General features: G+C 40.1%; 1 protein-coding gene across 1 annotated transcript in view; it reads right to left on the bottom strand.

Annotated features, from left to right (window-relative positions):
• The window catches only part of LOC132981426 (endonuclease V-like), an 85881-nt gene that overhangs the window by 54856 nt on the left and 13019 nt on the right, over positions 1 to 18006 (bottom strand). The window contains exons 6-7 of the mRNA XM_061047450.1: positions 15572 to 15640; positions 15226 to 15354 (exon numbers count right to left, since the gene is read on the bottom strand). Of these exons, the coding sequence (XP_060903433.1) occupies positions 15226 to 15354; positions 15572 to 15640 (198 nt within the window). The remainder of the gene's footprint in view (positions 1 to 15225; positions 15355 to 15571; positions 15641 to 18006) is intronic.

Below are 18006 nucleotides of genomic sequence, written 5' to 3'. Positions count from 1 at the left end.
ACACACACACACACACACACACACACACACACACACACACACACACACACACACACACACACAATTGGGGAAAATAATTATACAAACTAAACAAAACATAAAACACAAAAACTTATCCTGATCTTCAATGTTTAACCAAAAAATAGCTATTTTTTTTTATCTCTCACACACACTCACACACACACATGCTGCATACGCTGCATGCCTTCCTTTTTCCACACGCACACACACAAAATGCATTTTTCATCCTCCTTTATTCTATGCATGCAGGCTTCATATCAGCTATCACTCACATTCCATCTGTTTTTGCAATCTCTGTGTGCAGCTATGGAGCTTTTACATTGCCTGTCTTTCTGCCTAGCAGCGAGTGTGTGTGTGTGTGTGTGTGTGTGTGTGTGTGTGTGTGTGTGTGTGTGTGTGTGGGGGGGGGGGTGTGTCCATATGAAAAACAAAAATGGATACTGTACTGTGCAGCCACATTTATTGCCTCTTAGCAGGGGAAGTGTACACAACCAGCGGTTTACGGCTCTGTGCAGGAAGATGTTTTGGAGCATGGGAGGCTCAGCAGGGAGAGTGTTCCAGTGCTGCTGTGTATAAACGCAGCCACTTAGAAAAACAACTCCAACTCCTCTGACACGTCCAGGAAACATTGTTTCAGAAAGCGGCAGAAAGACTTTCAACAAAGACTTTCAACAGTCTTAGACAAAGGAGTGAAATTTACAACGAGAGCCGGCAGTGTACAGGTGACTGCTGAGAAAGGAAAGAGAAAATAATTAGTGACTTCCGCTTGGTGCAGAGCACTCAGACGGGGAGGAGAGGTCTGGAAATAGGCTGTTACTGTACGTCTCAGGCTGCTCCTCAGAGGCCCATTACCACAGGATGCCTCTCTATCAGTGTGTGTGGAGGAGGAAGAAGATGAGTGGATTGGGGAGTAATGGATTTCATCCTGGAGATAATGACCGATGGACCACATGTCGCCCAAGACAACACTCATAGCACAGCAGCTGACAAGAACCTGTCAGTGAAAACCAGCGTCAGACTCATCTATGAAGCTGACGTATCATCCACATTGTTGTGGGCATGAACGAGGTGCGTCAATGACAACAAGAGTTTCTATTTCTGTCTTTAAGCTTTAAATAGAGGATGCTTCATCCGTCTATTTCTGCGTTCAGTTATGTCATATGAGTGCTCAAGTGTGTTCAAGATGAAAAAAATTTCACCAGTAAGACTATTTTTAACTGTTTGTTTAAAACTTGTTAAAGTCTTTATATGTGAACTTAAATATAATATAAATCAAGTATATCCTCTGAAAATAACTCTGTGAGTCATGACTGTCTACAATGGGTGTAACACCCGAGTCCCACTGTCTGTGATGTTTTCAGAGTTTTCAGAGTCCTATCTTCACTTTGTTTACATCGCCAGGACGGCCAGCTGACTCCTCCCCTCACGTATAAAAGTTGTTTAATTGAGGGTTGTCTTAATGTTAGCAGGTTTAGTATTAGGGGCTGTTAAGCCACCAGCCATGTTATTCCCATTATCTTCTTTACTTCAAACTTTTCCAGTTCATTGAGCTAACCGCTGCACTGCTAACTTTAAAGCAGTTATGGCTTAACAGTGACCACTGCTGCCAGGTGGCATTTTGGAAGAATGCACATTCTACAAGTTGAATTTCTTTATTCATGGGGAGTAAAAAACTACATTTAGGCATAAAATACAAAATGCATGTGCTCTGATGGTTACCTGACAATGACTGGTCACTTTAATTTGACAGCCAGTGAATATGTCCTGACCTCTGATCAGGTAGAATATGAGATTTTGTGTCAGATGAATGACACAGACTCGACACAGGGGTGTGTTTCTTTAACCTGGATACCAAAGAGGAGACGCACACCTCCATCTGTGACCTTGTTTCTTTGGTATAACTGAAGTCAAATTTGTAATTTGTAAATTTCACCATTGTGGGATAAATAAAGGATTATCTTATCTTATCTTATGTCAAAAAGAACATTTCTACACATCTATTATGAGGAGTTGAAGGTGGTAATGAAACAGTCTCAGAGTTTTACTGATGCCTCTATATGACTTACAAAGTAGGTCACAGTAAGCACAGCAGACCCTCAGCATGAAGATCGACTCTATCTATGTCAGCAGCTCAAGTCCCAACTAAGGGAGCGGTCACACTGGCCAAACAAACTGGACTTTAGGGTTGAAGTGTGCTTGGGCATGGTACGGATGGCCAGTGTGACCGTGCCCTAAGTGTTTTATGGCACGCAGACCAAAGAGCCTAAGTTTAAACATTCTCTAAAATTGTCTTGAAAGTTTCAGTGAAAGGTATTTTGGCTTGTAACAAGGGAAGCGGGAGGATTTTTTCTTGAAAGAAAGGGTCAGCTGAGATATTAAAAAAAAGAGGGTATAACAGGGTTTCCCACAGAATTAAGTTATGGGATGTGGGGGATGTCTCAAAGATTTTGGAAGCGAAAATTGTGCATCATTTGCTCCCTCTGTCTGCTGTGTCTCAACGTCTAATTCACAGTGTAGAGCCTTGTGAATGAGACCTTAACACCCTGCTATGTGTTCAGTTTGGTCTTGTTTTTGTCTTAATGTTCTCTCTCTCTCTCTCTCTCTCTCTCTGGAATTATACTTGGGAGGCCGTTAATATACATATAATGTTATAGGTATAACAAACAACTTAAAGCAGACTGTGAAAGAGCATAAAGAAAAAATGGAGTCCTTATCCTTTAGAAAGGGATCCTGTTTTGTCCTGCTTCATCAGAGAGTTAGGTCAGGTTCATTTAGGTCTAGGTTAATGCAATATGCACGGTCACAGCTTATTCATTGTATATCTGAAAGAGCACTGTTGAGGGCACCAGCTCTTGGGGACTGGGTTAGGGTTAGGATGGGGGGGGGGGGGGGGGGGGCTTGGTGTCTTCATGAGAAGAAGACTCTTCCAGTCCCTAAGTTGGATGAGGGAACCATAGTGGGTGTTCCCCCGTTTACCTCCTGGGAGAGACTGGGGGCTTCTGGGTAAGCTCAACCATTCATTCTTCAGTGACTCCGAGGGATGGAGAATGAGCCTGGTTTTGTATTTAACAGATTTTGGTGGGGAGTTTGTCTGCTGTGTAATCCTGAGCTACTTTGGTGACTAGGGGTTCTGAATCTTAAGATGAGGAGTCTCCTCCTGGGGTGCTCCCTTGGGCCCTAAAAGTTTTGGGGAGGAACTACTCTCTATTTGTGCAACAGTGGAAAGTACTGATTTTTTAAATTTTGGCTCAATGGTTTGTCTCTGTGATCTGAAGAAATGTGCTCTAAAGAACTTCTATTTGTCCCCGGGCTGTTGCCATGTCTCCAGCTGGATATGGGAGAGGTGGAAATTCTCCTTCCTGAATGTGGGTTACATCAGGAATTAGTTAGGAAAGGTTTACATGTTTATTTGTATTCATAGATTTGTTTTTCAGTGAGGGTGCCGGCCTTCAGCGAAACACAAGACAAGACATGACAGACAAAGTAAGAACAGTGCTACATACTAAAAGGATGTACTGAGTAAAAACCAGATTAAAACATACCATCAGTAAAAAAAAATTGAATTGAAAATAAAAATATTGCATCAGTAAAAAAAAGATAAATGACATGAAGGTAACTGCAGGTATTTATAAAAAGAAGATAAACATTATGTACATTGTATTTATTAAATAAAAGCATGAAATGGCTACTGCTCAGGAAGGACAACTTAAAATACAAATGGCTTATAATAATAAACATTATGACTATATCTTTGTGTTTGCTTAAATTGTAAATATAATCATAATTTTGGAATCTAATTAATGAATCATTAATTCAGCTTTATTAACCACATAACTGTTATACAGCAACCAAATCCGTCAAGTGTGAGTACTAATAAAACACTTTAAAGGGGCTTCACTGTCATCATTTTACCGTTATTAATTTTACAAAGCTGAAAACTGATAATCTCCTCTTTCGCTATGCAGTCTGCCAGGAGATGTTTAAAAAAGTGAAGGTACATAGAGTAGAAGATGCCCTTTCAAAATAAATGGATGTGCTAGCCATATAGTGATCTAAATGACACCAGGTGAATTGTAAAGTTAACCCCAATGAAAAGTTACTTTGTGACAGCAGTTTGTGTTTCTTCAATAGTTCTCTGTGTTAATGTGCTTTTTGACCCCAATCTAAATGAAGAAGAAGAAGAAGGATTAGGAAGAAAACACAAGCAGTACAAATTGTCTTTGTGAAGAACTCTGTGTTTACTTCTTGTTTTTCTTCAAAAATCACTTAAGCATTCATCCGTTCCATGCTTAACACAGCCTAACAGTGGTTCAAGGATAAAAAAAAGTTCTATAGAGAAAGAGAAGTGAGTGATGAGTCATGTCAGGTACACAGCCATCTTTAGCGCAATCTTAAGTACATTAAACTGAGCATGGGTGCATTTCATTGAACTCTTTTCATTGTGTGTTTTTTTATGGTGATGATGTCATCAGGATGATGGACGAAAGTGTCCAGATCACAGACCGTACTGGAGCTGCAGAATCACTTTCAGATCGACGTTCTGATGTAGAGAGCCTGGTTCATACAGATATTTGTGAGAAGACTTTGAGTTATTTTTTTGATCAAATGAGAGCTCTAACATAACTGACATGTATGTTGTAACACAATGTGTCAGTGCTGCACAGAGGACTGAATAAAAAGCCTTCATCAAATGGCACAAGAACAATCACGTGATGCTTAATATGAGCAAAAAGAATGAATGTGTGGTGGACAATGGGGTCAACAGGAGGACCGATCCTTAATGATCCTTTAATGGTTTGTCTACAGTGGCGAGGCAGTGAAGATGGTGGTCTCATTTAAGCGCCTAGAGGTTCATATCGATAAAAATTCACTGGACTAACAACACGTAAAGATATTGTGAAGAACTTGCATTATATGCTGGTTCCCTTAAATCCCTGTGGGCACATCAGTGTGTATTATTTCTTTGATGAACTTGTCCTGCAAATGCAAAGACAAAAAATCTCATTCTCTCTATCTCGTCATACACGCTGATCTTCAATCACTCTGAAGTAGCTGGTCACTTATTACTATTTCTTCATCATCCCAAATTTAACGTATTTCATTCACTGGATGGTCGTCTAGGGATGGACAGACGACCTGCACACTTTGTGACTTCCGTCAGGGGCATGGTAATAAAGGTCCTGTGTGGAGTTTTTGGCCTGTTATAAAACAGCCTTCACACTCTACCATGCTGGATGGGGAGGACTGTGAGGAGGTGGACGTTTCAGGCACAAGATGTTTGATGTCAGTTTGCACGGACAACTTTAAAATAGAAATGTATTTCTGTAATTGTCTTTTCTTTTGTGTGTTGTGTGTTTTGACATTTACGGAACAAATAAAAAATGAAATGAAATGAAATCATCCCTAACCCGCCCCTTTACCTATGTACTTAAATCTGTTACTGGGTAAGCTGTGAGCATCACCTGTGTTTTTTATTGGAAATGAACTTCTTTTACATGGGTTGCCTTCCATAGTTAATGAGACCCATCATACTATTTGCCCATAGGTGGGACAGTGGTTGGCAGGTGGGAGGGCATATCCACACACCAGTTAGCCCTGTACGCCATGTCTCTGAAGCCCCATGGCTGCTCTGAGATCCCCTTAGCCTAGGACCGCTGGGTTCCTAGTAACCATAGGAATGAGGAGGCACAGCAATAGTCTTTGTGTTGGAGAGGATGTGTACCGGCAGGAGGAGACTTACACACACGGCTACTCGTTTACTCCCTGCAGAGAGGGCGAGCTGGTGGCAGTAGCTGAAAGCAAAAAGCAGAAGCAGCATGCACTAACTACTAGCACTACTACTACCGCACTACTGCACACATCGCAGACACCTTGTGTAAGCATACAATGTGGGTGAGTGAAAAAACATCATCTAGGAGGATGAAGCTGAGACACAAGCAGCTCCCTGACAGTAAACTGCTGCTGCTGGAGCCTAAACACAGACAACGACCTCCCACATATACATATGCAGATGTTCTTGGGAAAGTTACGAGGGCTTCAAAACCCCACAGCTAAATGCTATCCTAGCGCCTAACGCTAAGGCCGGTGAGCCCGTAACTTAAATGCCTCTGCTAATGAAAGTTACAGGGACAGAGCCACCACACCCCCCTCAGGTGTGTCATCAGTACTGACCCTGCTTCTCCTCCTACCAACCACACCTACCGCTAAAGACACTGAAGTGAATCCTCATAACGCATTATCATAACATGCAGGTACAGAAAGCACTGGCGAGTTAGCCATACGCATGGAGGATCGGGATGGCTGGAAACATCACTGGAACGCTCATCTGAGGACGACCAACTAATAATATAATAGTTATGTATCAAACAGACTTATATTGATATACTATGAGCAAACAAGATCATCAGGAAGAAGACTAACTATTTCTTTACAATTATCATGAATACCTGAACCAGCTGCTGAGGTATAGGTGCGAGATAAAGTCAGTCACAGCACCCTGCATAAACAACCTTTTTTAAGATTCACAGTGAATAGTATATTAGATTATAAAAGACAGCAGAAGGGGGGTTTTTGTCGACAACTTTAACAAGTACAGGACAAGATCAGCAAAGAGACAATATATACCTCTTTGTCCACAGGGATGCCAAAAAATAAAAATAAACATAAATAACTCTGCACTGGAACAAATGCCTGTGTGAATACTAAGGAATAAATAGGTGTTCCTATGTGTTTTGTAACCTTTCATATATTTGATAAAAATGACTTGCTGTTGATTTAAAGGTAATGTAATACGTCTTCTTTTTGTCCTGTTGTAAAACCCCTCAGAGTGTACCGGAGGCTGGTACATCTGTAGGTCTTTAATCTGCAATCGATAATAAACCACTGTTTGTATTATTCTGTGATCCACTTTCTTCAGGATTCAGCAGACAGGCTTGTTAATTCCATGTGAGCAGGGCTGACGGAGCAGCAGTGTGTTTGTCAGAGAACATTAGCTTACAGAGAATTAGGTTTCACATCTTCTGCGGTCCATTAGAGCTTTTAACTGACTGTTGAAGGAGAGTGAGGAAGGAGATGTGTCCGTGTTTGTTTGTGTGCACAGACATCACACATAAAGTACATGCTTGTGTGCAGGATGGAAGGACTGTGTGGATTATTTTTAGTTTCTCCGTCCACAGAGAGGTGAGCAGAGTGAGTTTCTGACTGAAGGGAAGCGAGTTTAGCAGATTTACATATAGGAAGGAAATGTGATTGTGCTAAACTTTTTTTAAAAGCGTTGATTACAAGTCTGCTGTTTCCCTTAAAAAAAACTTGTGCATGTGTGACGGAAGAGTTGAAGGGCTGAAGTGGGAAAAGGTTCCACTTGTGCACAGATTCTAGTTGCAAAAAATAAAAAGACAAAAGTTTTCTACTTGAAAGTTTCATAGAGAATGTTTTTTTCTCTCTCTTTCTCTATGTAGAAGCTTGTATTTTCATACAACAGCCATTTTATCTTATCAGGGCCAGTTAGCTGGAAAATAATTCTATGGTACAATTCATGAACACAAGGTCAAGAACCTTTTTCTATTGGCAAGGTGGGTGAGATTAACTTTATTGTGTTTACTTTTTTTTCCCTGAAGGACTCGTCTGCTAAACATATCCTTTCTATTTCTGATCCTACATTTTTTATGACTTTCTGTTGATTTAATATTATTTAGTTCTTTCGTCACTTTCCAAAGGTATCTGTGTTAGACTGCAAGATATTCTGTTTACCTTTTCTATTGCAGCAATGAAACAATAAAGTCTAAGTAAATACATCTACAAATTGTCATGTCAGCTCTGTGTCTTAGGTTATGTTTTAATTTCTACTTGTATTATTTCCTGTTTTGGGTCACTAACCTCTCCTCTCATTTCAGATCCTTCACTACCTACCCTCATGTGTTTCCCACCTGTGTGATTGTCTGCCCCACCCTGATTGTTCCCAGCTGCATCTCGTTGTCTTCCCCCTCACCTTAGTATTTAGTCTGTGGCTTCCCTTCCTTCTGTGCCAGTTCGTCTCTGACCTCTGTGTGACGCATGCAAGCCTTTTGTTTCTCTTGGATGATTTTTTGGAACCGACTTCTGCTGTGTTTTTGACGTCGACTTTGCCTGTTCCCTTTATTTGGATTCTGTCTGCTTGTCAAAAGTAAAGACTGTTTTTTTCCCTTACTAAAGACTGTGTTTTGAGTCGTGCTTTTGAGTTCAATTACCTGTGGTTTTGTTACACAAATATAAGGTTACATATTATTACACTGCAGCATGATTGACATTGGCTAACTGGCTCAAACACGTCAACACAAGATTCAGTTCTATCTCATAGTGAAGGCAACATGCCTTACAAAACATTATATAACCATGTTCTAAGACATAGATCCCACAATGTGCTCAATGATTTAAACTGGCTGATAATGTCACGCCCCTCTGATGTGACAGCATCCTGTCTCTGACCTTTGCTGTCACTCTAACTGTCATCTTAAAAAATCCGGATGCGTCGAGACAGCTCGATTTCTGCTCCCTATCACATTTCCTTGAGCTTTATCAGGTGAAGCATGGGAAACTGAGGGAGTGTGAGATTTTAATGGTGTGAGGGAGCATGACCGAGACGAGGCGTGAATTAGTTTGAGCTCGTGCAAGTGTGTGTCTGTGTGTGTGTGCGTGTGTTTTTAGCCTCTCCATTGTGGTATGTAGGATTCTGCTGCAGTGCCCTCACACATGTGCCTTCACTGCAGACTCCAACTATGATGTCATCTCTCTCCTTCATCTGTCTCACTGTGAATCTCTCAAGCTGTGGTAGGAGGGGTTTGTTTCAGTCGTGATGTAAAGTTAGAGGTTCTCATGAGGAGGAGGAGGAGGAGGAGGGAGAAGAAAAAAACAGAAGTGTAAAGGGTTAATTTGTACTTAGAAAATGAGCACACAGCTGCTATGATATCGGGAAGACGCAGCAGCTCTGCAAGACTTTATTAGAAATGCTTTAATGCTGACATTTAAATGTTGTTAAAGGAGCAGTAAGTAAGATATCTACTGAATTAAATCAGATCCTTGCTACATCATCAGAAGTCATTTATCAATTATTCCACTAATAGGTTAGTTTATCATCAAGCTAAAGATAAACGACATTCATCAAACCCTCAGAAAGTCAGATGTGAGTGGTTGATGCTTTCATCGATGACATTCATGATTCAATCACATGAATGGAATGAAACTTTGAGCACACATGTAATCACCTGTTCTCACTTTACTTACACCTTTTTATATTAAAAACGAACAGTTCTGTTGAAACAATAATTATTATGAGTTCATTTTTCATTTAAAAAAACAAAACATTTTAATAAGTGAGTATGAATGGTTTGTTAGTTTTCTAACAAAGGTTTGATTATTATATCTATTAGCCATTAAAATGATCTGATAAACAAAAACTACGTCAAGAGTCCTTACCAAAAGCACATTCTTCATCGTTTAATGATTGATTGAATATGGTTGGACTCTGTGTCAAAGGAGCATTGTTTTTTAGAGTATTTCAGACATTTTATTGACTTGATTTGTGTCCCTTACATAAGCTTGAGTATCAGTGTTTAAATTCAGACTGCAGTAATCATGTATTTTCTTATTTTGGTGATGAATCTGCTCAGCATTTTGTTTTCATTAAATGACTTTGCTTCATTAAAAGAGCAATAGTAATGTACAAGAGACAAAATAAAACATGGCTCTACATTTTCAATGAATTGTTCCCCTTTGAGATTGAAGTATTTCTTGCCTTTTACTTACACATTATTGTCGTGTTTTAATGATGCTTATCTCAGATTTCACAATTTTTTTTTGCCTTTACTGCTGTAACAACTAATAATGGATTATCTTATCTTGTCTTATTACTGGGTCTAAATAAATATAATACTTTAAGTTCACTAGACTGGCTAATGTACATGATGAAGCGATGCCCCACACCTGCTGACCCTACTCACTGCAATCAAATTACAAAACATAGTCTAATACGGACACATAATCATCACACTGGTTTTTAACCAGCCATTAAATATAGCCGTTGTTAACTTGCGGTCTTTACTAGCCTTCATTTGAACTAGAACACACATTCATTTAGTATTCATGAATGATACCTTGTTGTGTTTATAGGCTGGATTGACTTTCTTTTGAGGTGTTGCAGCATTGATAAATGCTGTTGTGGTAGGCTAAGACACACTGCACTATAGTTTCCTTTCATTTCAACTTCCTTACTCACCACTGCTCCTTGTATGCTCGGGTTGGTTGGTCTGCCTTGTCTGCACGTAGACTAAATCACTGGCATATTTTTATTTATAAGTGTATTCTCGGTCTGCTTCCATCCTACCTACAGAGCTACATACTTCTAAAAAGTAATGGAAGTTACCATCTTCGCTTGCAGGATTTACACCTTCTAACCATCCCTAAAGCCCGTACTGAATTAGGAAAAAGGGCATTCAAGTATGCTGCTCCCTCTTCTTGGAATCGGTTGCAAGATACTTTAAATCTTCGGGAGCTGGTTTCCTTGAATGTTTTTAAAGGTCGTCTTAATGATCTGGAGGCAGAAATATCTGACTGTAGATGTTTTAGCTAACTCGTATTGAACCTTTTTGATCACTTTGTTGCTCATGACTTATGACAGATTCTGATGAACTGGTTCTGTTTGTGATTCCTGTATTTATGTTCATTGTTGTTAAGTGTTTTATGTCTGAAACTCTATAATTGTGATGCTGCCTGTCTTGGCCAGGACGCTCTTGTAAAAGAGATTTTTAATCTCAGTGAGACTTTTTCCTGGTTAAATTCAGGTTAAATAAAATAAAATAAAATAAAATAAAATAAATAGTGATCCAACACGAGACATGTTCTGTTGTTTCTGCTGGGGTGTTCGTTCTCTTTTGCTTCTCGCCTTTTTTCTTCTTTCGCAAAAGCAGTGCCCTGTATAGTTGATTTAAACAAAGCCTAGAGGCAGGTCATTTGCCTTGAGGCTTTTCAGTAATCAAGTTAGTTGTTTGAGCAATCATTTCAGCCCTAGTTTAAATAATATTAATTCATTCAACCTTTATTTATACTCGAAAGATCATTGAGGGGTAACCCTCATTTACAATGACATCCAGTCATTACAGAAATAATTAGAAAACAGACATTAGATAGAAAATAGAAAAACAGGGGACAGATAATACAAGACTGCTAAAATCAGTCTAAAAAAGGCTAAAATGTACTAGGATAATGAAGCGAGTACAAAACTGCAATAAATAAACACACTTGTGTAAAACAGTTACAAACAGAGGTTGGGAGGTTTAAAATCAGGTTTCTAAAATGCCCAAAAGGTAAAAGTTAATTTCCCTCAAGAAGATGCTGTATGTTGTTCCAAGAGTCCGGTGCAAAATAAGAAAAAGCTGATTTTCCCAGTTCCAATCTGACTCGAGGAACATTCAACAGTAAACGTCTTGAGGAAGGTGTCTGGTAATACCCAGTCGAGAGATGTACGAGTTCTGTCAGGTATGAGGGTAGTTTTCCTGTGAGAGCTTTATAAATAAAAAGATGCTGTTTTGAAAATATCAAAACAGATAAACCAACCCGAGCCACAGCAGCAGCAGCAACACTGGCTGAGAAACAAAGCTGTTTGAAGAAAGTGTAATTGTGTAATTTTGATACCAAGAGAAGGGAGGGTTGAGTTTGGGTCAGGGGGCGCTGTCCTGGATTCAGACCTTGTGCTCAGGAAAAAAACCCAAAACTTGACTTCACTTCTGTGTCAACAGTGACCCACAGGAGCCACTCACCACATCACACTGCTGCCTCAGAGACCGTGGACACCTTCAGATGTTAGTCCTAACATGTTTGCAGAAATCTATGGTGCAAAGAGACACATCTATTCTGTCCCTTAACATGTCTATACATGCAGCACTAGAGTGTTTGCGTCTGTGAGCGTTCTTTCTATTGTTGTTAGAAGTTTTGTGAACAATCTTTTGCCGTTAATCAGCCGTAATGAGTTTCTGGACAGAGGGGCAGAATTCTGCTTCAATCTTCAAAAAAGACAACTGTTGTGTTATTTAGACAGTCTCCATGTCAGAGGGACAGCTTTCTGAAATTTCTTTCAAACAACTTGTGAATGAGGTTTCACAGGCATGAGGGACGCTCGGCCGACGAAAGAGCGACGTAAACACTGAGCTCAGCTCTGAACTTGACACTCTCCAGAACTGGATCTGTGAGTGCTTTTTTTTATCCCTGTGATGTCAGCAATAACAGAGAATAGAAAATATCTGTTGGAGAGAGATAGAGGGGAGAGAACACAGGGTGGAAAAGGGAAGATGGATGTTAAAAAAAGGGTGCTGTGAGAGTCAGAGGTAAGGACAGAGCAGTGGTGCCATTGTTCAGACAGAGGAAGGTGAGAGTGGGTCTCTCTGATGTCCACATTCAGTCCCTGCTGCTGCTGCCGTAACTTCCTCCTCCTCCTCATCCTCCCACGCCTCCTCCCACCAGCTCGATTCACACTCACACTTTGATGAAATAAACACACGCACAGGAGGGGATGAGTTAGCCACAGCTTCTGCAGCTCCCCTGGTGAAAAACTGATTTTGAGGTGTGTGTGTGTGTGTGTGTGTGTGTGTGTGCGTGTGTGTGTGTGTGTGTGTGTGTGTGCGTGTGCGTTTTATCTGTAGAGTGGACATCAATGGCATATTGAACAGCAAAGGCACAGCACAGCCTAGTGGTAGGAGGAAACAGAGCCTGAGAAGGTGGGAAATATCAGCTCAGGTAAAGTTCATTCATTCCAGTCTATAAATCCGCCTCTGGTCACGTCATATCATATCTTGATCTGCTTCATCATGAGCCGACAACATTATTTCATTTCAGAAACTTCTCTTGAAATGCAGCAGCTCTTTATGCATTAGCACACTAAGAATCCAAATGTCTCCTCCTTGTTTTCAGACTTCCATCCAGTCTGTTTCAGTCACATGCCCTCATATCTCACAGGAGATACTTTTGTGACAATGACTGTCGGAGGATTGCCATGTAGGCATTTTATATAAACAACACAGTCGACTGCAGTCGATTTAAAATGTTCTGAGTTTTTCAAACTCAACTTTTTCAAACTAGACTAGATCTAGTTCTTTATCCAATTTTGGCCTAACTTTGCTAAAAAGCATCTCATTATAATGTAATCCAACAAAGTGTTTACTCAAAACATTCAGATAGTCAGACTCTGAGTGCATAGCGTGTTAAAACTTGTGGTAGAGTTAAACTTATTCAAGACAAAAGTTTAATTTCTTCAGCCAGAACACAGAAAAATAAATCACAAATGACCATTTACAGATGTGTTTCCATGCCTTCTAATATATGCACTCCTCCTGGTCATACACACACATCTCTCATCCACCTGTATTATTGTCCACTGCACCTAAATCTGTATAGTATGTTCATATCACCTCAATAAGTTATCGACCTGTACAATATGTCCATATTCTGTTTATTATCTGTAATCTAGTATAGCATGCTCACTGCACCTTAATCTGTATATTATAATCTGAAGAATATATTTATATTTATAGCATCCCATTAATCCATCCACATATACCCAATAATTCACGTTTTTTGTCTACATCTGTAAATTCTGTAATTACTGTACATAGCACAGATTCTTGCCCTTTCTGCTTATTGCACTTCTGGTCTCATTTCGTTACTCTATACTTGTATATGTGTAATGACAATAAAGTTGAATCTCATCTCATCTCATAAATTATTTACTTGACTTACACTACGGGAATCTGTGTAGGCAGAATAGACCTACTTAAGAGCAGCTGAAAGTTTCCACCTATGGGGGGGCCTTATATATCTGGAGATTTTTTTATCTGGCTGCTTCTAACAGATGAAGACAATCAATCACTCAATCAATCCACACAATTCACACGTTCCAAACAGTCAGAGACTGTCAGACACGCTCTCACAACTGAAGTTGAACCTCAGCTCAACATGACGACATCACCAACCTTGCCACTTGCTTGTGGTGAACGATGTGGGATCAGTGGTTTCCAAACCCTTTACTTGGAGCCCCCCCTTACTTGTATCTGAGAAAAGCTGAGCCCCCCCGGGAGTCACAACAAAAAGTGATAAATTGTTGTTCATTTTACCATCAATTCTAATTACTTTCATTGAAAAAATCCCAACAGAATAGTCCTACACACAAGTTCTTACCAAAAGACCAATTTCTAAACTATCCAGTAATTATCATGTGACCATGACGTCACATGACACCCTATTTAAGCACCTGTCTCATCTTTATCAATTATGTCCTGACGAAGACTCAGTAGTTGAAACGCGTTGACAGTCCCTGATAAATAAAGGATTTTAAATGTTATCAGAGTGCCTCGAACTTTCAGTTTAAGACTGCTTCTCCACACTTCACTTTTTCTCTTCTAATCAGGACAGTCAAACTTTTTTATTAACTATTCCACTATTGTCCCCTGTTCCTGAAGAGCACCTGATTTTTTCTATATTTATTTTGTTTTTTGACCCAGTGCAGCACTCACTTCTACGTTTTTTCCCTATATCCAGTAATTGTGTTATCATTTCAGTTAATATGTGAAGATCTAAATACTCCCCCCCCCCCCCCCCCCTTACACAGAGATGTTTGGGAAGGTTGGGAACCAAGGAGCTACACTAATATCTATTGGATTCAGACATCAGCTCAACCTAACTACTAAGGGTCTGGCAGGAAAAGTATGCATTTGAAATAAACACAAGTAAGTGGAGTGTGAACAAATTCAGCCATTTGCGTTCACACACACACGCCCCTCCCGCACCATGTCAAGAATGCAGTACATACAGTATAAGTGAAACAGACTCAGTCACACTTTTGGGGCAAATTAAAGTAAACAAATGAAAGCTCACAAAATGACTGTGAGAGAACCTGGAGCAAAAATCTTCACTTGTCACACAGCAGCTTTGTGGAACCAGTCACTGGGAATAAGTGTTGCATAATTGTCTAACACTTTTTCTGCATTGCTACAAGAATAAAAAAAAATCCCTAAAAACAGAACATCCTTTATTTAGCTGCATACATTGCCCCCCCTCTTTTTAACAAGTCTCTCAGGCATGATGCTGCTAAGTGAAACACACTGCTTCAATCAGGCTCACTGCTGATCACTGCATCTCTTTCTCAGCTCATTGTTGACTGACAGTGTCTGTGTGTGTGTGTACCTGTCTGATAGGCTCAGGGACCCGGTAGCGGCAGCAGGAGTGTGTGAGGCGTACGGCTGTGTCCAAACAGATCTTGTGGCCGACTGACACGTACACTGGCTTAGAGCTCTTGTCGGAGCTTCGAAGTGCCTGAGTACAAAGAGAAATATATTTGAAGTAACTTTTCCAGCATTCTGTCTCTCTGCGTCTGTTCTCCACATTCAGTTGAGTTTGACTTTCAGCAGGTTGGGTGTTCTTTGAAGGTAACGGCAACAAAAACAACACATGTGTTAAAGCGTTTGCTTCTTTTTGGGTGTGTGTGCGCATGTGTGTGTGTGTGTGTGTGTGTGTCTGTCCTTTGCCGCACCTTTCCAAGCACTTTGCCTGAGGCGGCTGTGAGTGGGAAGCTGTCTCCTCCTTTCTGCAGAGCAGCTATCTGTGAAGGCAACCAAACAAAAATCAAAGTCAAAGCAAGCAAGTATAAAGCAAGCAAATACAAAAGAGGCAACCTGACAACTATTAACCCTTTGTGCTGGTTCAGTCTTGTGTTTTTAATCTTGGTGTGCCTTCACTTTCACACCTCAACATATTTAGAACTCCGGTACATTGAATGAATATTGACTTTAGATTATAATATTGGCAAATAAAGTTCAGTACAGACAATAAATCAGAAGTTTAATACCTGCATTTTTTGCCTTAATATATTTTTTTCTTTAGAAAATAAATATTGTTTGGCAAACTAAGAAAAACATTTGAATGTTTCACATTGTCTCGTGTGACCACAGGGCTCCACAGGGGACAGAAAGGACAAGTGTCTGAACAGTTTAGATGCTGCGAAGTGATATTAAATGTCAAGGAGTCAGGTTACATTTTCTGATATCGATCAGAAACTGTGACCTTCAGTCTGTCGTGCTTTGGATGACCCCTCAAGACTTTTTTTTGTGTGACATTCACTCTGTCCAGCAGAAAGTATCTGGAAATTAAAATCTAAATATTGTCAGGTACTTTCCCAAACCGCTTTGAAAAAATGAGTGAGGTTAATAACATCTAACCTCTCTTGTACAAAAGAGAATCCATGCAGCAGCACCTTCTGTGGTCACACTTTAGTCACAGTATAAGCATCCCAGATCGCTCAATCATATGTCTGTTCTTCTCCAAAGATCTTCTATGAGTAAGGATCATCAACTCAATCAGAGGGATGCATCTTCTCACTAGCAGACTGCACCTCATCCATGTCCCGAGTCTCTTTCTTTCATATCACATTCTTGTATAAGACAGGTATTTGATCCATATTTAGTAATAAAAAATAAAAAAAACTTAAAAAATGGAGAAAGGACACTGATCATGATCTGGGCAAAACAAACTTAACCGGGGCATCTTTAGGATATGAAATGTATTTAATGAAGGAACACGTGTTCCATGTTTCCTGGGAACAAGAAGATACCTAATCAACACTACCTATTATAGGTATTTTTTAAATATATTATATTAAAAATATAATTATATAAAGTTATAATTAACAAAAACTCACCATGTATTTTAACACTCCTGAAGTAAACCATGTCCAGTGACATCATTATCATTAAGAGTCTGTGTGAGATTCCTATATTTTAGTATTCAAAACGTCATTCAAAGAAAATGTAAGAAATATAATATATAATGTCAGTGTAAAGTAAAGGCTTTTTAGGGATTTTTATGCCTTCATTTAGAGATAGGACAGTGGATAGAGTTGTAAATCAAGAAGAAACTGGGGAATGACATGCGGGGGGAGCCACAGGTCGGATTCAAACCTGGGCCGCCCGCTTGCAGGACTGCAGCCTATACACACATTTGCCACGCGGACTAACCACTAGGCCACTTTTTAATTTAATCAAACCTCTACCTCAGACATGTGTTTGATTAGTGACTGATGAGTTCAAGGTAACTAAGGTAAAAAAAATGTATTTTTTTTAAGTTTGTTTTGATCTCACAGTGAGAGAGACGCTGCAAAGTCAGATGTAGTGACGTGAGCGGCTGTTGACAGGCATGCTGTGGGTTACAGGCCAGAGCGATGAAGGAAGCTTAGCCGCCATGATGGATGGGGTGTCTGCTCTACTATGACTGATTACAGCAAGCAGCCAGCGGGGAGACAGGAGGGGCCGCACAGGGCCTCCGATCCCGACTGGGATGAGGCCAACGGTGTGTGTGTGTGTGTGTGTGTGTGTGTGTGTGTGTGTGTGTGTGTGTGTGTGTGTGTGTGTGTGTGTGTGTGTGTGTGTGTGTTTGTGTGAGAGAGAGTTTGGCAGGAGTATAGGACAGAAGCCAGAACAGCACAAGTCAGAAAAAACAAGCACGTCATCAATAACACATACTTTGAGTTACAGCCCAGGTATCAGGAAGGGGGACAAAGACGGACAAAAGAAAGAAAAAAAAACAGAAAATATGAGACACAGTGGGGAGAAAAGAAAGTAAAAGGGGAGAGTGAGAAATGGAAGGATAAAGATGGTAGGCACAGACCAAACAGAGGCAGAACAAGCAAGGACGATGAGCAGCTTCAGCAAGTCGATCATTTTCCCCAAAAGAGCATGAAGGACAAAGAGCGAGAGAAGGAACGATCTTTCTCCTCTTTCAACCTCTTTTTGTTTTGTCTCAGGCTCTTGTGTTTTAAAAACATACAGTTTCTCCCATGTCTTTAGTCAAGAACAAACACCTTACATTTCAATCTTCTGGGCATTCAGCTGTTAGTAACAGAGAGTGACTGAGCAGGAAGAGAGAGACTTTAAAAGAGTGCACACATCCTGTAACAGACAAACAGACTGTTGA

The sequence above is a fragment of the Labrus mixtus genome, chromosome 2, assembly GCF_963584025.1.
Source record: "Labrus mixtus chromosome 2, fLabMix1.1, whole genome shotgun sequence".
Taxonomy (NCBI): domain Eukaryota; kingdom Metazoa; phylum Chordata; class Actinopteri; order Labriformes; family Labridae; genus Labrus; species Labrus mixtus.
Note: the sequence above shows the minus strand (reverse complement) of the source record. Positions and strands in the feature narration are given on the sequence as shown.